This window comes from Triticum urartu, chromosome 4 (assembly GCF_003073215.2).
Source record: "Triticum urartu cultivar G1812 chromosome 4, Tu2.1, whole genome shotgun sequence".
NCBI classification, from domain to species: domain Eukaryota; kingdom Viridiplantae; phylum Streptophyta; class Magnoliopsida; order Poales; family Poaceae; genus Triticum; species Triticum urartu.
Window position 1 is genome coordinate 294,441,500 of NC_053025.1, and position 24,165 is coordinate 294,465,664.

The following is a 24,165-nucleotide window of genomic DNA, read 5'->3' on the forward strand; positions in this document are numbered from 1 at the left end:
AGGGGGGGGGGGCAGGGCAAGGCAAGAGCCCTAGGGCTGCCGCCAGGTCTCTTGGGGCGCCCTAGGGGCTGCCTCCTCCCCTCCTACCTATATATACATGGGAGGGGACGCCACACAAGGACAACAGAACATTGTCTTAGTCGTGTGCGGCGCCCCCCGTTCACCGTTTGCTCCATCGGTCATATTTTTGTAGTGCTTAGGCAAAGCCCTACGGAGAACACATCACCATCACCGTCATCACACCGTCGTGCTGCCGAAACTCATCTATTACCTCGCCGTCTTGCTGGATCAAGAAGACAGAGGATGTCACCGAGCTGAACGTGTGCAGAACGCGAAGGTGTCGTGCGTTCGGTACTAGATCGGTTGGAGCGTGAAGAAAAAGTTCGACTACATCAACCGCGTTGTGAAACGCTTTCGCTTACGGTCTACGAGGGTATGTAGACACACTCTCCCCCTCGTTGCTATGCATCTTCATGGATAGATCATTGATTGTGCGTAATTTTTTTTGTTTTCATGCAACGTTTCCCAACATAAACGTGTTTAAAATATGGTAGCAGATCGACTGGTGTCGTACAATCTCATAGAATACCATACTGTTATATGGTTACATAAAGGACCATAATGTATCAAGGAGTTTCTGTCTCTCGATTGTAACCCTAACATCTTGCAAAAATTTCTTTCAACCCGCAAACAAAATATAAAATAATAAAATAAAGCTCTGAGTGAGAAGAAAAGTGTTTATCATCACACACCGTGTGTGTGTGTGGGTAGCAGCGTTTCAACCGCAGGGCCGCACGGGCGGATCTATTTGCCGGTTTAAGAGTTCCGCATCCATCTCCCTTCCCTCGCTCCTCCGTCTCTGCCGCTGCCGTATAAATAGGCAGGGGGCGTTTTCTTAAAAAAGCCAGGCCCGAAACGCCGCTGCGTTGTATTTCTTAGATCTCCGTTCCATCCCACACACGCCCGCCCACGACACAAGAGAGTGGTGGTGAGGAGGAGGAGGAGGACGGGAGCAAATCATAGCTAGCGCCACCCCGCTTCCTTCCTTTATTTAGCCAGCCTCGCCTCCGCATTTTCCTGCCACCTCCATCCATCCCCCCATCTATCCATCCCTCGCGCCCCGTCCCACCGGGATCGTTCCAAGGTATGCATCTCTCGTCGATTCTCGGGCTGCCAAGGTTTAGTTTCCTTGTGATTTGATCCCACTAGTGTGTGTGGCTCCGGCCGGCGTGTCGTATTTCGGGTGGGATTAAAGGTCCCCACTACGTTTCGAGGTTGGGATTGTGGTTTGTTTCATCCACCGATCGTCAGGAATAGGGGTTAAATGCAATTGGTTAAATGTGAGCGGTCGGCCAACGTCTGATATAGGTCAGTTGTCGTCAATGATCCGGTTGGCCGAGCTCATCGGACATTGATCACTGCGTCTCCGATCGCCTACATATTTCAATGCGATTCCCACACATGGTCGTTGGTTCTGCGCATGCATGCCTAGGTTCAGGTCTTCTCATCAGACTTGCAGTTTTTGGTCCGAGCAAGAAATACTGCAGTCCATGCCTCGTGATTTGTCACGGCTGCTCTTCTCTTATTTACTACTCCCTCCGTTCCGAATTACTTGTCGCGGGTATGGATGTATCTAGATGTATTTTAGTTCTAGATAAATCCATTTCTGCGACGAGTAATTTGGAACGGAGTGAGTACATTATTGATTCCTTTCTCCCAGCTGCTAATATCGTTCGTATCTTATTAATTTTATTCAAATCCATGTCTATCTAGGATATAGAGTAACTATAGTTCTCCTTTTTCTATATGAGCTAACTATAGTGTTTCTCTGGTTCCTTTCTCAGTATACAAGTTCCAGGTGTTGTGTGGTGGAGTCCCCTTTAAGGTTGCTTCTAAATGTCAAGTGCAAAACAGGTGCTTGATCCTGCATTTCAAGGAGCTGGCCAAAAACCGTATCCTTTTCATTTCTTCAAATAGGCCCTGTTGCTTTGCTTTCGCCCAATACTTCCCTTGTCTCTTTATGTTGCATGCCCCTTCACAACACTACAGTGGGACAGAAATATGGCGGATTGAAGATTTTAAGCCAGTTCCTTTGCCAAAGTCAGATTATGGTAAATTCTACTGTGGAGATTCATATATTGTTCTGCAGGTGATTGTTTCTTCTTTCAGAGGAATCTTTCTGAATTCCTATTTCTTCTCACCAAGAATACCCTTTTTAATACTACTGGTTTTCATATTTCTGCTAGACGACTTGTAACAGGGGCGGTGCTTACCTCTCTGACATTCACTTCTGGATTGGGAAAGATTCTAGTCAGGTACATCTTCTATAATACCAAAACCTTTTCTGTACCGAGCACAATGGCATTTCCCTCTAGCTCAGTCCTCATCCTCACTTGATATCTTGTCATACAGGATGAAGCTGGCACTTCAGCAATCAAGACAGTTGAACTTGATTCCATGCTTGGGGGTCGTGCAGTCCAGCACAGGGAACCCCAAGGCTATGAATCTGATAAGTTCCTATCATACTTCAAGCCATGCATTATACCCATGGAGGGAGGTTTTGCTTCTGGGTTTAGAAAGCCAGAGGAGGACAAATTTGAAACACGGCTGTATATTTGCAAAGGAAAGAGAGCTATCAGAGTTAAAGAGGTGTAATACATTTCCTTTCTTCCGGTGCTTCCAGAAATACATATCAAGAACTAATCATACAGTGTCTTGTTTATTCAGGTTCCATTTGCTCGTTCCTCACTAAACCACGATGATGTCTTTATCTTAGATACTGAAAAGAAAATATATCAATTCAATGGTGCTAACTCCAATATTCAAGAAAGAGCCAAAGCACTGGAAGTGATCCAACATTTAAAGGACAAGTACCATGAAGGAGTTTGTGATGTTGCAATTGTTGGTGAGATGGCCAACATTTTAACTAAATACTTGTGACATAGTGAAGCAAGTAAACGTATTTACTTATAGTTGCTTTTTATAATAGATGATGGAAAATTGCAAGCAGAATCAGATTCCGGTGAATTCTGGGTGGTTTTTGGTGGTTTTGCACCAATAGGGAAGAAAGCTATAAGTGATGATGATGTTATTCTTGAAACTACACCAACAAAGCTTTACAGGTACCTCTACAAGGATAATTTTTTTTTTGAAATAATTGTAAAAGGATTGCAACATCAAACTAACCAACAATTAGGTACTCATCAATTTTGAACTTATGCATTGTTATAGTGAATTACATATTTGTACCTACAAAAGGCAGTTACACCTATTGGAGAGTCAGAAGTGAGGGCTGTGAGATGTGAGTCAGTAGGTTGAGAAGTTGGAGACTTCGTACCTCTCTTCGTAAAACAGAAACTTCACATATAGAAGTTTATGGTTAAAGAGCGTAGCCATTGAAATAGCTCGACTCTATGCTGAAACTAAAATCCTTTGGACGGTGTTCGGATATCTTTCATTACCATTTCTTAGATTAGCCTGCTCTTTATATAGGTTTCTGCAGTTTCCTGTTAGTCAAGTAATATCTACTGAATGGGCAGCAGACTTCTAGTTGACCTGTAAAGTTTATCACTCCCTCCATCCCATTATATAAGATGTTATTACAACCAATATGCGAGGGAGTACTATATATGGAGTATATCGGTTGTAATAGCATCTTATATTATGGGATGGAGGGAGTACTATATATGTAGGTCTGCTTGCCCCATTGTACGCTAGATTTATTTTACAAGTTTTCAGTCTCAACTTTGTATTCATTCCTTGAACTGTCTTCACACATGTCAACTGTTATGTTTGCAGTGTCAATAATGGTAAACTGACGTTAGAAGATACCGTTTTGACAAAATCAATTCTTGAGAACACTAAATGCTTTTTACTTGACTGCGGGTCCGAGTTATATGTATGGGTTGGTCGAGTAACACAAGTGGATGATAGGAAAGCTGCAAGTGTGGCGGTTGAGGTAAACGCACAGGACATCATTTTGAGCTTGTTATCTTGTTCAAATAAGTCATCCTATCTATATATTTGATTTGCAGGAATTCATTGTTAAGCAAAATAGGCCAAAGACAACAAGAGTAACTCAAGTAATTCAAGGTTATGAGGACCATACGTTCAAGTCCAAATTTGATTCGTGGCCTGTAACTAACACGGCAGGAGCCAGCGGGGAGGATGGCCGAGGAAAAGTTGCAGGTAGTTTATTTTTTATTGTACATTGGGATATTAAAAAGTTCCTCTTTTGATTGGTGTTGATAATACTTCGTTCTCCTCTAGCGCTGTTGAAGAAAAAAGGTGATGTCAAGGGAGCCTCAAAAAACAGCCCTGCAGTAAATGAGGAAATTCCTCCTTTGCTAGAAGGCGGTGGAAAGCTTGAGGTTTTGCTTATCATGCATCATAATTTACATGTTATTTTAATAACCACAACTGGAAACAGGAAAGTGCCATAAAAACATTATGCACATATTTCAGGTATGGTGTGTTGATGGCAGTGCTAAGACTGCTCTTCCGAAGGAAGATCTTGGAAAATTTCATAGCGGGGATTGTTATATTGTTCTCTACACATATCATTCGGGTGACAAAAGAGAAGAATTCTATCTAACTTACTGGATTGGGAAGAATAGTATACTGGTAATTGGGTTTTCACCGTTCTCAAATGTTTTATACACAGCACCTTACTATTGGTTATATTTGCTTTCTCGTCTTTTTTTCGAGATTGCCCCATATTTTTGTGCCTTTTCTTACTTTGCGTGTGATCACCACATCATTGTGATGATAAATTTGATTGATTGTATTGCACGTTTTCTTCTTGACCTTTCTGTTATTTTTAATGAATTCTTATTCTTCTCAGCACAATTAGTTATTTCTATGCTAGGTTTGTTATTAATCCCCACCCCACCACAAAACTGTGAACTTACTCTGTGATTTATTTCTAACAGGAAGATCAGCATACGGCTCTTCAAATAACTAATACAATTTGGAATTCAATGAAAGGAAGACCTATTCTGGTACTGTATTTATGTCGTGACAATTTGCACAAAATATCCAGAAAGGAGTTTGACATGTCTTGTATTTGGTATTGCAGGGTCGTATTTATGAAGGGAAGGAGCCTCCACAGTTTATTGCTCTTTTCCAGCCCATGGTTATTCTTAAGGTATGGTCTCTACTTCCTACCTTACTCAAGTAATGTATACTGATTGGGTTCATAATAAGTGCTATCCTGTGAGGAGCAAACTATGGACTGATAGTTCTAAAAAAAACTATGGATTGATCTGTATAGCTGAAGATATTTACATTGTCAAGTACTCCCTCTGTAAACTTTTGTAAGGCTTTTTAGATCACTAAAGTATGATCTAAAAAGTCCTATAAAAGTTTACAGAGGAAGTATCAACTAAGTTTATATTACTAAAATCATGCAGGGTGGAATCAGCTGTGGGTACAAGAATTCTGTACAAGAGAAGGGCTTGCCAGATGAAACATATCCTGGCACTGGTGTCGCTCTTGTTAGAATTAATGGAACATCAATTCATAACAATAAAACACTTCAAGTCGATGAGGTATGGTCTACCTCTACCTGTGCTTATTTGATTCAAAATGATAATATTTCTTGGAATTATGAAACTGTATTTAATGCTTATTTTTATGTTGTTAAGATGACATATCATAATAATGACTAAGAATTTAGTTAGCTTCTGAGATTCTTTTTGCTCAAATGTAGTTTCATGATTTGGCATAAATGATTCATAATAGAGTACCGTAATGGTGAACAGTGAAAAATTCATAGTATTGTGGTTTACCCGTGCTGTTAGGAAGCAATGCTGTGAAGTAAATATAGTAGGTTAACCTGTGATTGCGCATCCATCATTTGTGCATCTGCGCGTTAAAATTTTGGTGAGTTTTTGTACACAATCATCGTGACTTACATGCCATTTTATAGTTAATGTGATTGCTTATGAAAAAATGGATTTTATTTCGTAATCATTTGAAATGGGTACTAGGGAAAACCAGTGGAAAAACCAGAGATGGGAGTGGGAAAAAAATCAAAATTGGGAGGAGGGAGGGCTGACCATACGTGGGGGTTTGGACGAAGGAAAGAAGAGCAAACGTCAACCTTATGTTCTTTCTAAATAGTGGAGATAGAGATTGGACTGATTTTCCGATAATAAAACTCTGTCGCCCACATTCTTGTTCTTCAGAATGACCTTTTAGCTTACTTTGCTCATTAAAAACTTTACATATTTACCACTAACCTTAGGTAGTACGAATCAAACGTTTGCTACCTTTAATTAACTTGTCAGTAACAATTTTATAGGTGTCAACATCCTTGAGTTCCACGAATTGTTTTGTCTTGCAATCTGGAAATTCAATGTTTATATGGATTGGCAACACAAGTTCTTATGAACAACAACAGTGGGCTGCAAAAATTGCTGAGTTCTTGAAGGTATGAAAAAAGATACCACCTTGTTATTTCCCTTCTGTCTTTTCTAGTTAGTGCAATTTCGTGTTTACAAAAAAAAAGATAAGCTGTGCTCCTATTGAGAACTTGATAAATCTGTGAAAGTGAAGCTCATGTTACATTTTCTCATTCTCATAAAATATCTTTCTAGGCCTTAGATCAAATGAGATGACATCTGTTGAGTTGTATCTAGTTGTGTTTGTGTGTGGCCATGAGTCCCATATACTCTTTTAAGGGCGGTATGTACGTGACTTGTACTATGATCCTTATGATATAAATGAGACATGTTCACCTGGAATGAAAAACTTCTGCAGAACTTACGGTGAACCTGGAGAGGAAAAAAATCATCCCGAATTTTTATTTGGACTAATCTACTAGAAGAATTAATTTCAAGATAAAATTTAACAGTGTATCAATACCAGTCTTATTTTGACCAAGTTTATCTAAAGGTAGTTCATGTTAACAACTTTACCATATTCGAGTTGTAAGTGGCCAAATATGAGCAAATTTGTATAGAAATACCAAAGTGCTCTTAGCTACATTTTTCTTCATTTTATTTTAAGTGCCTTTTCATGCAATTTTCTGATATTAAAACCAAACCACTATGCATAACAGATGCACCAGTTGCACATGTGACACTGAAGTTACAAACAACTGGAAAGGCTACACAAAATCTGTCTGTTTGATTGAAGGGTACTTGTTTCTACCTAATAAATTGCATGAAAGCAATGCAATATTTGAATTAAGATGGTTGTTTACAGTTTCTGTCGTAAATTTTGTACTCCCTCCGATCCATATTACTTGTCGCTCAAACGGATGTATCTAGAAATATTTCAGTACTAGATACATCCATCGGAGTGAGTAGCACTTAAAAAAACACTGACCTTCATGAGTAAAACATTAGAGAATATGAAATAATATGAACATGATTGCTGTCACAGATAAGGCCTGTTTGGAACGCGGGCATTTTGTAGGAAACAGTTGCATCCTACAGAAGGAAACAGGGCAAATCCCTGCTTCCAAACGAGGCTGACTTGGTTGTCAAGCCCCTCGAATATCCTGTTCTTACTACAGAACGTTTGATATTTCCATCAATTTCCAGCTACTTATTGCTAACTATAATTATGCGATGTGATGTGTTCCAAACCACAGCCTGGCGTTGCTGTCAAACATTGCAAGGAGGGAACTGAAAGCTCTTCTTTCTGGTCTGCTCTTGGTGGAAAACAGGATTACTCAAATAAAAATGCCACACAGGATGTTGTTAGAGAACCCCATCTCTACACATTCTCATTTAGGAATGGTCAGTTCTATCCTGAACTTAAATCCATATTTTTTTTTATTGCTACTACTTTGGGAGTTTATGTTCTTTAAGTACCCTAATCATCTTCTGTTGTGTTGTTTTCATTGTTCATGTCGCGCCACTTATCAGGCAAGCTGGAGGTTTGTCATCTTATTCTATGAAGCCTAAATTTCGTATGCTCCAGCACTTCTTCAGGATTGCAAATTTTGAAAAAGCTTCTGTATCTGTAGGTAACTGAAGTTTACAATTTTTCACAAGATGATCTGTTGACCGAAGATGTGATGGTACTTGACACACATGCCGAAGTCTTTGTCTGGATGGGTCAGTGTGTGGACACAAAAGAGAAACAAATGGCATTTGAAATTGGCGAGGTATAATATGAAGTATTATATTTGTTGTTTTCATCTGTATTAGTACCGTTCAACGTAGATAAATAACCACTTCTCCGCAGAAATACATAGAACATGCGGTGACCTTCGAAGGTCTTGCTCCTGACGTGCCTCTCTATAAAGTCAGTGAAGGGAATGAACCTTGCTTCTTTAGGACATACTTCTCCTGGGATAACACAAGATCTCTGGTATGCCATTCTTATTTACCAATTGCATCTTACTTTTTTTTTTCTCTCACTTCTAACTCTGTTCTATTTATCACCATTTATATGGGGTAGCAGATATTTTGAACGGTTTACTTGAGGGGCATTGCTGGCTTCGTATATGAAAATCTTTCCTGTCTTTTAGTTTCTTTCGCCCCGCTTTATATACATAGCAACGATCAACAACAACCCGGTACAACGCATGCCACCACAACACACGCACGCACCCAAGGCAGGATACATAGCTGCTGATCGCAGCAACACCACCCCTAGCACTACAAGAGCAACCGGGGGCTCAACCGGGAACACGCCACCGCAAAGAAATGAAGCCGCATACGATGAACCGTGGGCTTCAAGGCGGCACCTTCAGGAAGGATACGACACCGGAGCGCTGTCACCGCCCGATCTGAGGATCAGAGTTTCCCCTGGAGCAGCATGACGGACAGTGAGAGCCGCGACGACGCCTTCACGAAGGGAACGAGCTTCGCCACTGTCGGTCCTTCCGAAGATAGAACAGGTTTTCAGCCCGGCCAACACTCACCACCACCGAACGCCACACCCCGGCTACCATGCCGCCCACACGGCCATGGCCACCGGGCAGCACCAAGCCACGTGCTCTGCCCAAAAGCACCGCGCTACCACCTCCAAGGCCGCCGCCCTGGCATCCAAGACCTTGACACCACCTCACCCGAGATCCGCAACTACCACAGCGAAAGAGACGAGTGGAAAGGACCCGCCTTTCACACCCCTGGGCAGCCCCCAGCGCTGAGACTCAATAGGCCGGCCAAAGCTGGCCTCCATCGACCCGTCGTGCAGCACTGGGTGCGAGGCGAGCTCGGTCATATGGCACCGTGTGCGAGACGAGGTCGGTCCTGCTGCACCGTGCGCGAGACGAGCTCGGTCTTGCCGCACCGGGCTCAAGACGACTATCGACCGCAGCTGGGAGAAGGACAGCCCTTCGATGAAAGTAGCGTCCGTATGATGAGGAGAGGGGTCGAAGGCCGACACATGCCGCCTACGAGCGAGCCGCCGCCAGAACAAGCCAGCCGCCGCCGCAACCAACCTGCCACCTCACGAGCCGCTGACCGACAGGACGATGCCGGAGAAGACCAGCCGCCGCCGTGGAACGGCCCGGACCACCGCCATGAGCCACCACCATGCCGTGGCAGCCCACATTCACACCTGGACCTTGAGGGCCAGCCCCGAGCCGCCCGCCGGCGGCCATGGTCCAGATCCGAGCTGATCTGGCCGGCCACCACCGCCGCCAGCAGCAGCAGGCGTGCCGCCTTGGTCCACGGCCATCGCCACGACCCCACCAGGTCGCAGCCCACCCCTGCACCGCCTGACGCCCACACGCCTGCCAGACCAGATCTGATCTGGACAGGGCCGCCATCGCCGCCACGCGCGCCGCCGCCGCCGCCAAGTGCGCGCCGGCCCGCCCCCACCCGATCTGGCCCGAGCGAATCCGCCGCAGCCGCCGCACCGCAAATGCCAGCCTAGCCGCCTCCGCGACGCCACCAGGCGCCCTCACCGCTGATCCGGATCAACGCCGCTGGCCCCCTTCCCCGGACGAGCGGCCGACCCACGCCAGCCATGGATCTCGCACGGAGGGGAGACGAAGGCTTTGCCCGGTGGCACTGTTGTGCGGCGGCAGGGGAGGAACAGAGGGAGGAGGTGAGGGGCAGCGGCGATTAGGGTTCCCCCGGGTGCTCGTGGGAGCACGGCGGGAGGGAGAGGGGAGAGAGTCCTGGCGTTCCTTTCTAACCAAAGATTGTGGAATCCCACTATTATGATAGAAGTCAATTCTCTGACCTTAGTCCGAACCTGTTGCTTATCGAGCACCACCGTTCTCTCGCGTTGATGTTCATATTTGGAGTTAAGCTCCCAAGTCTGAAGCCACGGAGGAAAAAAACCCGGAAATGTCTGGCAAACGAGCACTGCACCATGAGATGGTCGATGAACTCCGCAGCCTGATTGCAAAGCAGGCAGCAGGGTGGGTGTTGCATTCCACTTCAGGCGAGCCGATCTGCTGTCTAACGTGGATCTCTAATCACAAGGCATGTGAAGAACTGTTCCTTGGGAGGGGCAGCATTCTTCAATAGCACACTAGCATAGTCCGCTTCCTCTGTACCGAAGAAAAAAGCTTGGTAGGCCGAGCTGGTTGTGTATTTCACGGATGCCATCAGTCTCCAAGTGAAACTGTCCTCCACATCTCTCAGCGGCGGTGTCATCTGGATAAGCCTCCATAGCTCCATGAATTCAACGATCACATCTAAGGTGAGGGTCCCTCTGATATCATTAATCAACTTGCCCTCTGCTAGAGCGTCCGCCACTGATCTCCGTTTACCACCTTAGCCTTCACCAATGGTTATAAATTTGGTGCGATGTCGTGAGCACTGCATCCCTCAGTCTACCTATCATGCCAAAAGCTCACCGTATCATCTCTGCTAATCGTGCACTTGGTCGCCACAAGAAAGAGTTGTGTGGCCTCCTCGGAGATAGAGGGTGATAGCCTGGGCCAAACCCTGATTGGCCCAGTTCTCTGAAGCCAGAGCCAGCGAATCTGCAAAGCCTTATTGAGATAATTAAGTCGATGAATGCCAATGGTTTGCAAATCAGCTCTCAAGCAACCAGGCAATGACCTCCCTTTGCCTCCTTGGTGCCCCTCCAGAAAAAAATATGGCAGAGCTCGGTGATGGTCTTGAAAATCCATGGAGGGAGCTCAAGGGAAAGCATATGGTAAATCGTGATCGCAGTGAGCACAAATTTGGTCCACAGGAGGTGCAGTACCTTATTCAAAGTGAGCGACGTGAAGAATCTAGAAAACTAATCCACAGGAACTTATGAATCTTGGGAAGTAACTGCAGTTGGTGTACACACTTTGTTTTCACTAATTTGGCCCAATATTGGTTAATACAAGCCACTAAGGGACTTGGGAGGTTAGACATAATTCTGCTCAGATATCAAAATCTAAAATAATTGGACGAACTGTAAACATGGATATCTTCGTCCATATAAAGAAATTGTGCAAAGTGGTGACAATATGATAGCTGGTGGAAGAAAACAGAAACGTTTGGGAATACAAATTTGAATTTGATGTAAAATAAGATGATTTTTTTCCGCGGTTGATGAGCTGCTCCCACAGCCATAGTCTCAAAAAAAAAAGTGCCATGAGCATTACATGTATGTAAAGTGTTTTTTTCCTGTAAGTTGTCAGTGCTTGTATTCTTTAATTCAAAACCTTAATATTTATTTTAGAGCAAAGGCTGTTATGGCTGAGCTTTGTATTGAAAACCGTAAAGTCATAAGTTTTTGCTGGGGCTGCAAGCTTGCAGGTAAAGTATATTACTCCGCTATTTGACTATAACTATCCCTAGCCCACCACATACACATCAAAGAAATAATTTAATGTAAGAAAAAGTTTGTAAAAAATTACTATGAACGGCATACGTAAATTGCAGAAGCTTACTACACCCTGGTTATCTCAATGGACATTTATTTGAAATGGAGAATCCCAAGGTTGTGGACAATCTAGTGAAATGAAGGAAATATGAGAAACATTGCCTACTAGCTCTACCAGACCACCTACTCTAGCAGTTACTACATGAGCTTAAAAGAATCAAGCAAAACCATCACCATTACCAAAGATTGCTTGGGAGAATAGTTAACAAGGTTAAGAACCAATTGATAAGTTCCTAAAGAAGTCAAATATGTGTTTTTAACCGACACTACTTGAGATCATCCTACAGCCGGTGTCGTATTTGTTCGGAGCGGCCAAATAGACTATCTCGAGAAGTCGCTTTGGAGGTACCAGAATTATCCAGACTTTATCATGGTTCCATGGAATATCTGCTCCTCTTATCAAGTCCGCTGGCATTCCTGTTCTGGTACTGTCCAAAAAATATATATCTGGGAGCTGGATTATTTAGATTTTAGGGGTTTACGTTCACAACTTTCTAAACTAACCCAATCAATTCTATACCTGTAAGTTTGAGTTAACCCTGAAAATTCAGTAGGAGGATTGTTGAAGTGATTCTATACCTGTAAGTTAAGTTAACCCTGAAAACTCAGTAGGAGGATTGTTGAAGTGATAGAACTACCCTATACCCTTTTCACTGTTCTTTTTCTTTCTTCTATCTCGCCTCCATAATTATATCGCTGTGGTAAATGCCAGCATTGCTATTTCTCCTTGATTTCTTACACTGGCCTGTGTTATCACATTTGGTCGTACCACTTTCCTTTCTCACACTTGTTTTAGGATGTTTTATAATAAACTTCGCCCTTGAAACAGATTCACGGGAATTCATTTCAGAAGAAACTTTCACTTATGTTTGGAATGCGTTCAGAGGCAAGTTACATTTTTTTTCTCTTGAAGTATTTGCTCTATTGTTTATGGAAAAGGTACTTGGAAATGTAAAGCCAATTTCAGTTTTGTAAAGTAGTTAATAATTGCTTGCAGAGCGGGCCTAAGGGCTCAGGTGATGGTGGACCAACTCAAAGGGCATCAGCACTGGCTGCACTTTCATCCGCTTTTAATCCATCTTCCCAGGATAAACAGGTAAGTTAAGCATTTCTTAGCCAACTATTATTAACTAATTAATAAAATGCATATCTGACAAGTCAACTAATGTTGTGATCTTCTTTAGTCTACTGATAGGCCTCAAAGCTCTGGTGATGGTGGACCTACTCAGCGTGCTTCGGCATTGGCTGCATTATCATCTGCACTCAATACGTCAGGGAAACCCAAAAGCCCACAATCACAATCTCGTGCAGGTCAAGGGTCTCAGAGAGCAGCTGCTGTTTCAGCATTGTCTAATGTTTTAGCTGCCGAAAGCCCCCGCATTGGTAAGCGGAGATTTGTGTTTACGTTCTTGTTTCTTCATCTTGATTGATACCAAATACTGTACGTATTAACAACTTGAGCTGATTAACAGATGCAGAGGGTGAAGCAGCGGGGTCCTCAGAATTTGATATGGTGGATGAGGGGGAGCGAACTGAGCCTGACGTATCACGGGAAGAGACTGCCAACGAAAATGGTGGTGAAACAGTCTTCAGCTATGACCGTCTGATATCAAAGTCTACCGACCCTGTCCGTGGAATAGATTACAAGCGCAGAGAGGTTTGTCATTTTCATAGCCTTTTTTTTAATGATAATAAAGTCGGCCATAGAAATCTATAACCTGCCGGATTTCAAAGGCTTATTCCACTATATATGCTTTTGCAGACATATTTGTCGGACAGTGAATTCCAGACTGTATTTGGTATGAGCAAGGAGGAGTTCTACAAGCAGCCAAGGTGGAAGCAAGAACAGCAGAAAAGAAAAGCGGATCTTTTCTGAAGCATAGCCTTCTCCGGCCGGTGCATCCTAGTTTTCTCTTCCATGAACAAGCCCATGCATGCCCAGCAGTCTTTTCATGTTCCAGACGCGAGACTACCTGCTGCTGGTTTATCTGCTGATTTGATTTCCCCAAGTTTTATAGGGTACAGTATTATTTATATTATTCCTACATGATCTGCGTTACGCAAGTCCAAGGGTCGTTCCTACATCAATTACTCTGAGCTTCTCGTGGTTATTCTTCGTCGATGCACATTGTGTACACTATTTCCATGCTCAAATTTGTAACAAGGGCCGCTCTTGGCGTCGTTTCGTTTCTGATGGTCATGCTATGTTGGCACTGAGATGTATGACACAAATTCATATCCAGATTTCTGCTTTTACTTTTGTTTTCTTTTGACAAAATATACTTCTGCCTTTTAGACTTGTATTTTTTGTGTGTCACTACTTGGAAATTGGTCGTTGTCGAGTGTTGTTATCTTTGCCGAGAGTCAAACTGCGGGAGCTCGAAAAAAAACAACGTAAGCCGAGTACGGTTCTTGGTAATGACTTGGCAGAGGCATTCCGTTGCTGAGAGCTAGGTAAAGGGAACTCGGTAAGCAAAATAAACTCGGCTTATACTAACTATGCTGAGTTTCTTGCAGGCCAAACTCGGCAAAGTTTACCACATGAAACATGTGGTAAGCAATCCAAACAATTCAAAAAAAAAAAACTCGGCAAAGTTTGTGCCATGTGGCGACAACATCGGTTGTTGTGTACTCTGTCATGGCAGGCCGAGTTTGTCAAGCTCCCACATTACCGCCGAGTTTGTCAAGCTCCCACATTACCATACTTGGCATAGTTTTTGTAAGATATTTTTTTTCTTTTCACCACGTGGACTGTTTTGCCAAGTTGCCGGCCGTAAGCACTCGTTAGCTGATCTGACCTGAATTATTTCTTATACATACTGATCCCCTGCCGCCTCCTCCTCACTGTCATTGTGCTGCCCACACCTACCCACACCCCGACAGCTTCTCCTCCGGCCGTCTCCCCAGGCCGCTCCTCCCCTCCCGGCGGCGCACTCCACCATTTTGGACTCTAGCCAATGAAACCAAAAGTCTGAAATGATGAAAAGGGCTAGACAATCCACATATACACTTCAACACGTTCTCTCACATGTGACGCGGGAAGTCAACATGTGGCTAGTACATGAAGCTTAACATGGTATCAGGGGCTAAGATATTGAGTTCAAGTTCTGACTTTTGCAATTTATCAAAAAAATCTTGCCCTCGCCCCCTCTGTGCCCATGTATAGTCCTCTGGAGTCATATCTATGAGTCTATTCACGTGTCGTCTTTCCGCGTCACACGTGAGAGGGGGTGTTGAAGTGTATGGATTGTCTAATCTGTTCCATTAGTTCAGACTTTTATTGTGTTAACTAGTGCATGAAACTTAACAATGAATAGTTGTAATCAGACCTTCTTTTGACATATCTATCCTATTCTTATTTGGGTACCATATGCACCTCTACACATATGAATAATGAAATTAATTTATATATGCATGCATGTATATATGGAAATGGATATGGAAATTTCATATGAATATTGTTATGGATAAGTTTTGTGTGTGTGAGAGGAGGGGAGGGGGATAGGATGAGGTTAGGAGAATAGGGTGGGTCTACTGTACAAACATCTTTTCTTTCTTTCCCTAATAATAAAGCGATTATCGCTTTTGCCCGTCAGCTCATTGTCGTCGCGCTTTTGCTAAACCCCCATGTGTTTTTAATACAACCCGCAGTCCTTCTTCTAATAAAAACGGTTCGTTGAAAAAGGTGAGGTGCGGGCGGAGCTGGGCGGAGCAGCAGCAGAAGGGGCGGCGCGGCGGAGCGGGAGAAGCTGGTTGAGCCCTTGTCACCGGACGGCTACAACCGTCTCCTGCTTCCTTTCCAGCCGCAGCGAAGCAGGAGAGGTTGAGGGGCAGGCGGAGTGGGAGAGGTTCAGGCACGACGCGGAGGAGCATGAGAGGTTCAGGGACGGTGCCAGCGGAGCAGGAGAGGTTCATGGGCGGTGCCCTTGTTGCCGGACAGCCATCCTTGCTGCGCTTGATGGAGGACAGAAGGGGGAACATTTTCTGGTGGGTACGCCGGCCGCGGGTGCGCTTCAATGTGACATGTCTGCCGCCGCCAATCCTCTCCGGCCTCCTCCGTCGTATCCTTCTCAATCTCCAACGAGCTGCTCCCGTGTCGTGATTTGGATGGACGATCGGAGTCCGTGTCCTTGTCCAACACCTAGCAATGGAGTGCCCGACCTGGATTTGAGTTGCTTGCTATAAGAAGGAGCGGTCCTCGGATGGAATCTCCATCAGATTGCGTCCTTGGACCATAAGCTCCATCAAAGCCTATCCAAATTGCTTTTTTGACACAACGTACAATGTCGCCGTCGAGTTCGCTGGAGGAAGAAGTGTCGACTTAAGATGTACTAGCCACATGTTGACTTCCATCCATCCATCTGTCCAACCATCCAGACAATCCACATATACACTTCAACATGTGGCTAATCGAAGACCATCTGTCCAACCGTCCAATTTCGCCTGCCTCGGCTACACCAGAGGTATGTATCCCCTTCATATTCACTGGATGGAATCCCCTGTTTGTCCCCTGCCTCTTGTCTTCGATTCTGTTCTGTAGCCTGACTGAAATAAGGGACAATGCTTAAATTATAAAGCATGAGAAAACTGATGGAGCGAGGTTAGTACAACAGCAAAGTTTTGTAAGCTCATGTGAGTCATGTTATTCTCTCTACAATATTGCATGAATGTGTACAATCAAATTTATAGACTGATTTAGTAGTCTTTGTGATTGCTACATGCAAGTCAGTTTATAGTTTCTGAGGGGAACGACCTGATCCATCTTTTCTTGTGATCTGAATTATGATGTAGGATATAGCCACAAGGGTTATTTCTTCTGTTGGCAAGTAATCTTAAGACTTTTTTCCCGGGTGATTCGTAAGATAGATTACCCTACACATTTCACAATTTTAGTATCTCTTATGCACCTAAATCTATAGAGATACTAAGTTTCCATGATTTGAAGCCTTCTGGTGATTCGGGGATTATGGGGTCACTGAGTGCCCTGCTTGTAAGGTTGTCTGATGTAAAGTTTATTTCTCTTTTTTATTTTTTATTCTTTCCCATTTAATTCATGAGCGCTTATTAAATTTTGTAAACATTAAAAAACAAACATTTGTTTAAATTCACTTTTACTCGGATTCATTAATATTAAACACAGATATTTTTAAATTTCAAGACCATTTTTTAAGTTTGAACTTTTAAAAAGTTTGAAAACCTATTTTATTGTGACCATTTTTTAAAAAAAAATCATGATTTTTTTTTCTAAAATTCATGATTTTAAAATTTACCATATTTTTAAAAATCCTTGGACATTTGTTAATTAAGCTAAAATATTTGATTAAAAAAGTTAGCCTATTTTTTGAGCTAGACATGGGGTGAGCGGGAAAACAACTAAGCACACGAGAGGAGCAGGGAGCTAAACTTAGCGAACGAGAGCTTTCGTGGGGCAGCCCATGTGAGCGCTATATCAGCAATTCCACAGTTTGAATGTGAAATAGGAGCTCCCGAAAGGCTCAAACAACCACCACGGGCTGACACCAAAAACGGAACGTATAAAGACACCACAACTATGCACCAAACAACTTTACTCTCCTTTTGGAACAAACAGTGTCTCTAATAGTAACTTGACACGGTATACGAACACTAAACACAGCTAGAACATAAATTAAACACAAGCCAACACAGATAAAATCTAAACAAGACAACTGATTACCATAGTCTACTAGGTACAAAAGAGTTAATCCCACGACTGAAGAACGGAGCGGCGAAGCGCGCGTTAGCCTCTAGTATATCTTTAACCGGAAAAAAATTCAGGTTCCCGCAGGTTTTGACTTGACTAACAAATTTAAGTGAATTTGTTTTTCCTTTTTGTGCTCTTCTTTTTATTACTCAAATAAATCTGTAATTTAGGCAGGCTAACATCAATGGGCTACAGGCCATAACCATGTACACTGGTACTGTAGGCAAACAACTATGGAATGTTAGTGTATTGATAGTGCTAATTATATACTATCGTAAGTGATGCGGAGCATCCCATGATTAGGGCTGCAAACGAGTCGAACTCGAGCGAGTTGGAGTTGGTTCAGCTCAACTCATATGAAAATTTGAGCGAGCTCAAACTAAGTGAAGCTCATGATCGAGCTGTAGAACATGACTCATGCTCAGCTTGTAACGATCTCGAGTCGATCTCGAGCTAATTTCGAGCTAAATGAGATGATAAAAATTATAAATCTATGGATGAAAAACAAAAAATTAAGGTGAATATGCAAGGAACCTTCGCCAAAAATATAGGATATTTAACACATAATCAACCACGTGCCATAATTAGGCCTAAATCTTCTCTGCACTTAATTAAGTTTCCATGTTCGTTGATAAATAAAATGGAGAAAAAATATGAACAACATATATGGTAATAAATTATCTTATTTTCATTTAATATATGGCATGATCATTTAACATAATGATACTCTGTCGAGCTATCGAGCTAAAATCGATCGAGCCAACATTGGCTCAAGATCGGCTCGTTTCTCGGTCGAGCTACATAAAGTGTTCAAACTCAGCTTGTTTATTTTCGAGTCGATCTCGAGTCGAGTCAAAAAACGAGTTGATCTCGAGCGGCTCACGAGCCTCGAGCTTTTCTTGCAGCCCTACCCACGATCATCCCCATGGATGTATCTACATCTCCCACGACACCACTTGGACCCATGACAAGAGCCCGAGCAAAAGCTATCGAAGATAAGGTGAACTCGCTCCTCTCCGAACTACCATTTTCCACTCACGTGACATGGCTGCTACCTGAAACAGAAACATTATGTGTGATCAGGTACTTGGATGAAGGCCACAGAGCAGCTACGTCCAACGGACAAGATGGCGAGGACACCAAGGAACATGGACATGAAGAGGGTCCGCCCAGTCCGAAACGGGCGGTACTGCTGCCCACAACAAGCGGTACTACTGCTAAAGGCCCACAAGCTGTACTACCAACCCACATCCGCTCTACTGCCGCTCAACCCGACAAACTCCTGTGATCGAGCGATACGAGTCTAGTACTACCGCCCAGCCCAAGCGGTACTACCGCTAAAGCGGTACTACCGCCCTAGGGTCCGGTACTACCGCCCTGCCTGTGCGTAGAGAACGGGCCAAGGGCCCATGTATCCCACTTCTCACTTACCCCTTCACGGGCTTAGACTATATATACTCCCCCACCTCTTCCTAGCTAGGGTCAGCGTTGTGTTAGCTCATATGTGAGATAGAGCTTCGCTCATCCATCCAAATCTACTCCATGAGAGAGACCGACACCTCTTCGGAGAAGATCCACTTGGATACAAGACCCCTAACGGGAAGACATCAAGACCTCCTCACGGAGAAGAACCGGCTACCCTATGTATCGTCCTTTGTTGTATTCGGATCGTGTATCTCTTTTGTGTTTCGAGGATCTAGCATACGTGTGATTGTTCTTGTTGGTTTGAGTGATTCTCTCGTGTTTCCTCTCGTGAATCCCCTCGTGATTTATCCTAGTGTTCTTTGTTTTCTTCATGGGATTTGCTCCAATCATGAAAGATCGGCCACCTAAGGTTCTACCCTACATAATCTTGGTATCATGAGCCACGTTGATCGCGATTTCAGAGCCCCCCCTTTGTTTTCTAGCCTAGTTTTGTTGATCTTGTCCCAATTTCAAAAATTCCCCACCAAAAATAGCCCCAATTTTTTGATTTGTTGGTGTGATGAAGTTTTGTTGGATTTGATCCATGGATTTGCTTTGTTACTAGTGGATCTAGCATCTCCCCAATTTTCTCCACTTTCCATCCACGAAATTTCTCAAAATTTGACCCCGAAATCATCCTTTCCCACCCCAAAAACTCCCCCGATCCAGAATTGTGAATTTCCCCGACACAAGCGGTACTACCGCCCACCCCAAGCGGTATTACCGCCCATCCTAGCGGTATGTAATGCCCCGGATGTAACATTCCATAATTGTAACTCCAACTCTTGCCATTTCCGGTTATGTGATATGTTATATCCTCCATGGTTGGGGTTTTGTCTTTCGTTTTGCATTTTGTTCATGTAATGCATTTATTACCATGTCATCATGTGCATATCATTGGCATTCGTGTTCGTCTCATGCATCCGGTCATTTTCCCCGTTGTCTGTTTCGGAATTCGACACTCCCACATGCACCCGTTACACCGCTCAGATCTCGTTTCGTGAGCAGTAGAAAAACGTTCTCGGAATGGTCCGAGGTTTGTCGAGTGGCCTTGGTACATCACCGGTAGGCCGCCTGTCAAATTTCGTTCCATTTGGAGGTCGTTCGATGCCCCAATGGTTAACCGGGTAACCACAAAAACCCCTCTCTCATTGCAGCCCAACACCCCCAAAACAGCCCACTAGTCCATCTAAACCCCCTCCATACTCTCCGTTGTTGGATCATGATCGTGTGGGCGAAAACCGCACCTCATTTGGACTCTCCTAGCTCCCCCTACCTATAAATATGCCCCCTCCTCAAATTGAGGATGAAACCCTAGATGCACCTCCACCCTCCGCGCCGGACACGTCCATGCTACGTCTCCAACGTATCTATAATTTTTGATTGTTCCATGCTATTATATTATCAACCTTGGATGTTTTATATGCATTTATATGCTATTTTATATGATTTTTGGGACTAACCTATTAACCCAACGCCCAGTGCCAGTTTCTGTTTTTTCCTTGTTTTTGAGTATTGCAGAAAAGGAAAACCAAACGGAGTCTGACCTAAAAATTCACGGAGATAATTTTTGGACTAGAAGAAGCCCACGGAGTACCAGAGATGGGCCAGAAGAGCCCAGAGGCACCCACGAGGGTGGGGGCGCGCCCTACCCCCTGGGTGGCGCGCCCCCTACCTCATGGCCGCCTCGGGAACCCCCCTGACTTGTTCCCGACTCCAACACCTCTTATATATACCCAAACTTCCAGAAAGAAACCTAGATTGGGAGTTCCGCCGCCGCAAGCCTCTGTAGCCACCGAAAACCAATCTAGACCCGTTCCGGCACCCTGCCGAAGGGGGGAATCCCTCTCCGGTGGCCATCTTCATCATCCCGGCGCTCTCCATGACGAGGAGGGTGTAGTTCACCCTCGGGGCTAAGGGCATGTACCACTAGCTATGTGTTTGATCTCTCTCGTGTTCTTGATTCAACACGATTTTGATGTATCGCGAGCTTTGATATTATAGTTGGATCTTATGATGTTTCTCCCAATCTACTATTGTGATTAATTGAGTTTTCCCTTTGAAGTTATCTTATCGGATTGAGTCTTTAAGGATTTGGGAACACTTGATGTATGTCTTGCATGTGTTTATCTGTGGTGACAATGGGATATTCATGTGATCCACTTGATGTATGTTTTGGTGATCAACTTGCGAGTTCCGTGACCTCGTGAACTTACGCATAGGGGTTGGCACACGTTTTCGTCTTGACTCTCCAGTAGAAACTTTGGGGCGCTCTTTGAAGTTCTTTGTGTTGGTTGAATAGATGAATCTGATATTGTGTGATGCATATCGTGTAATCATACCCACAGATACTTGAGGTGACATTGAAGTAACTAGGTGACATTAGGGTTTTGATTGATTTGTGTCTTAAGGTGTTATTCTAGTACGAACTCTAGGATAGATTAAACAGAAAGAATAGCTTCGTGTTATTTTACTATGGACTCCTGAATAGATCGATCAGAAAGGATAACTTTGAGGTGGTTTCGTACCCTACAATAATCTCTTCGTTTGTTCTCCGCTATTAGTGACTTTGGAGTGACTCTTTGTTGCATGTTGAGGGATAGTTATATGATCCGATTATGTTATTATTGTTGAGAGAACTTGCACTAGTGAAAGTATGAACCCTAGGCTTGTTTCAACGCATTGCAATACCGTTTTCGCTCACCTTTATCATTAGTTACCTTGCTGTTTTTATATTTTCAGATTACAAAAACCTATATCTACCATCCATATTGCACTTGTATCACCATCTCTTCACCGAACTAGTGCACCTATACAATTTACCATTGTATTGGGTGTGTTGGGGACACAAGAGACTCTTTGTTATTTGGTTGCAGGGTTGTTTGAGAGAGACCATCTTCATCCTACGCCTCCCACAAATTGATAAACCTTAGGTCATCCACTTGAGGGAAATTTGCTATTGTCCTACAAACCTCTGCACTTGGAGGCCCAACAACGTCTACAAGAACAAGGTTGTGTAGTAGACATCAAGCTCTTTTCTGGCGCCATTGCCGGGGAGGTTAGCGCTTGAAGGTATATGTTTAGATCTTGCAATCGAATCTTTTTGTTTCTTGTTTTATCACTAGTTTAGTTTATAAAAGAGAACTACAAAAAAATGGAATTGAGGGTGCCTGATATGCTTCATCTTTTTAATATCTTTGGTGAAAAATAAGGATTCCGATAATTGTGCCAAAGTGTTAGAAGAAGAATGCATTAAAATGTTTGGCACAAAATATTTGAATGATGAGCATGATTGCAATGTTGTTAGTATGAATTCTTTGAATACCCATGATGCTAATGATATGCAAATCCACAAGCTTGGGGATGCTATGTTTGATGAAGATGATATTTTTTGTCCCCCAAGTTTTGATGAGCAAATTTATTATGATGAAAGCATCCCTCCTATCTATGATGATTATTGTGATGACACATATGCTATAAAGAATAATGATATCCATGAAACTTGTCATCATGATTTTAACTTTCAATTGGATTATGCCTCACATGATAGTTATTTTGTTGAGTTTGCTCCCACTACTATTCATGAGAAGAAATTTGCTTATGTGGAGAGTAATAAAAATTCTATGCTTGCAGATCATGAAAAGAATGCTTTATGTGATGGTTATATTGTTGAATTCATTCATGATACTACTGAAAATTATTATGAAGGAGGAACATATTCTTGTAGGAATTACAATAATATCAAGTTTCATCTCTATGTGTTGAAAATCTTGAAGCTATGCTTGTTTTGCTTTCCTATGCTAGTTGATTCTTGTTCTCATAAGTTGTTTGCTCACAAAATCCCTATGCATAGGAAGTGGGTTAGACTTAAATGTGCTAGTCATATTCTTCATGATGCTCTCTTTATGTTTCAATTCTTATCTTTTATGTGAGCATCATTGAAATCATCATGCCTAGCTAGGGGCGTTAAACGATAGCGCTTGTTGGGAGGCAACCCAACTTTATTTTTGTTTTTTACTTTTTGTTCCTGTTTAGTAATAAATAGTTTATCTAGCCTCTGTTATGATTGTGTTTTTTATGTTTTAATTAGTGTTTGTGCCAAGTAAAGCCTTTAGGATCTTCTTGGGTGATTGTTGTTTGAACTTGCTGATAAAAACAAAAAAGTATGCGGTCACGAGAATAATTTTCATTTTTACCAAAGAGCGATAAAATACCAACTCCAAATGCAGTAGATCAATATACAAATTTTCTTGGTCATCCTAATTTATCAGAATTGTTGGAGTTACAGAAGTATTCGAAACCTATAGATTGCTACAGACTATTCTGTTTTTGACAGATTCTGTTTTCATTGTGTTGTTTGCTTATTTTGATGAATCTATGAGTAGTATCGGAGGGTATGAACGATAGAGAAATTAGAATACAGTAGATATTACACCAATATGAATTTAGAATGAGTTCACAACAATACCTAAGTGGTGATTCATTTTCTTATACTAGCGGAGCTTACGAGTTTTCTGTTAAGTTTTGTGTTGTGAAGTTTTCAAGTTTTGGGTAAAGTTTTGATGGACTATGGAAGAAGGAGTGGCAAGAGCCTAAGCTTGGTGATTCCCAAGGCACCCCAAGATAATATTCAAGGACAACCAAGAGCCTAAGCTTAGGGATGCCCCGGATGGCATCCCCTCTTTCGTCTTTGTTCATCGGTAACCTTACTTGGAGCTATATTTTTATTCACCACATGATATGTGTTTTGCTTGCAGCGTCATTTTATTTTATTTTGTCCAGCTTTCTGTTTGAATAAAATACCAAGATCTGAAATTCTTAAATGTTAGAGAGTCTTCACATAGTTGCATAATTATTCGACTACTCATTGATCTTCACTTATATCTTTTGGAGTAGTTTGTCATTTGCTCTAGTGCTTCACTTATATCTTTTTAGGGCATGGCGGTGGTTTTATTTTGAAGAAACAGATGGACTCTCATGATTCACTTATACTATTTTGAGAGTCCTAAACAGCATGGTAATTTGCTTTGGTTATGAAACTAGTCCTAATATGATGGGCATCCAAGATGGGTATAATAAAAACTTTCATATAGAGTGCATTGAATACTATAAGAAGTTTGATACTTGATGATTGTTTTGAGATATGAAGATGGTGATATTAGAGTCATGCTAGTTGA

General features: G+C 42.8%; 1 protein-coding gene across 1 annotated transcript; it reads left to right on the forward strand.

The window, feature by feature from the left end:
- Nucleotides 1–882: 882 nt before the first annotated feature.
- On the forward strand, nucleotides 883–14,080 carry LOC125551525 (villin-2-like). Its single transcript, XM_048714781.1, has 24 exons — nucleotides 883–1,144; nucleotides 1,845–1,952; nucleotides 2,050–2,149; nucleotides 2,247–2,315; nucleotides 2,413–2,649; nucleotides 2,728–2,905; nucleotides 2,990–3,122; nucleotides 3,799–3,958; nucleotides 4,035–4,188; nucleotides 4,270–4,370; nucleotides 4,465–4,623; nucleotides 4,932–5,000; nucleotides 5,078–5,146; nucleotides 5,412–5,549; nucleotides 6,305–6,433; nucleotides 7,601–7,748; nucleotides 7,878–7,888; nucleotides 7,979–8,119; nucleotides 8,200–8,325; nucleotides 12,632–12,688; nucleotides 12,800–12,898; nucleotides 12,987–13,185; nucleotides 13,275–13,459; nucleotides 13,565–14,080. Exons 2-24 carry the CDS (start codon nucleotides 1,897–1,899, stop codon nucleotides 13,676–13,678), a joined length of 2,832 nt encoding a protein of 943 aa, XP_048570738.1. The 5' UTR covers nucleotides 883–1,144; nucleotides 1,845–1,896; the 3' UTR covers nucleotides 13,679–14,080.
- The last annotated feature ends 10,085 nt before the right edge of the window (nucleotides 14,081–24,165 follow it).

What these genes read in the sequence shown, in the direction of transcription:
- LOC125551525 (XM_048714781.1), top strand. Translation starts at nt 1,897, where the DNA reads ATGTCAAGTGCAAAACAGGTGCTTGATCCTGCATTTCAAGGAGCTGGC. An exon ending in TTGTGATGTTGCAATTGTTG is followed by an intron (nt 2,906 to 2,989) that starts GTGAGATGGCCA and finishes TTTTTATAATAG; the next exon opens with ATGATGGAAAATTGCAAGCA. An exon ending in GGGATAACACAAGATCTCTG is followed by an intron (nt 8,326 to 12,631) that starts GTATGCCATTCT and finishes CCCTTGAAACAG; the next exon opens with ATTCACGGGAATTCATTTCA.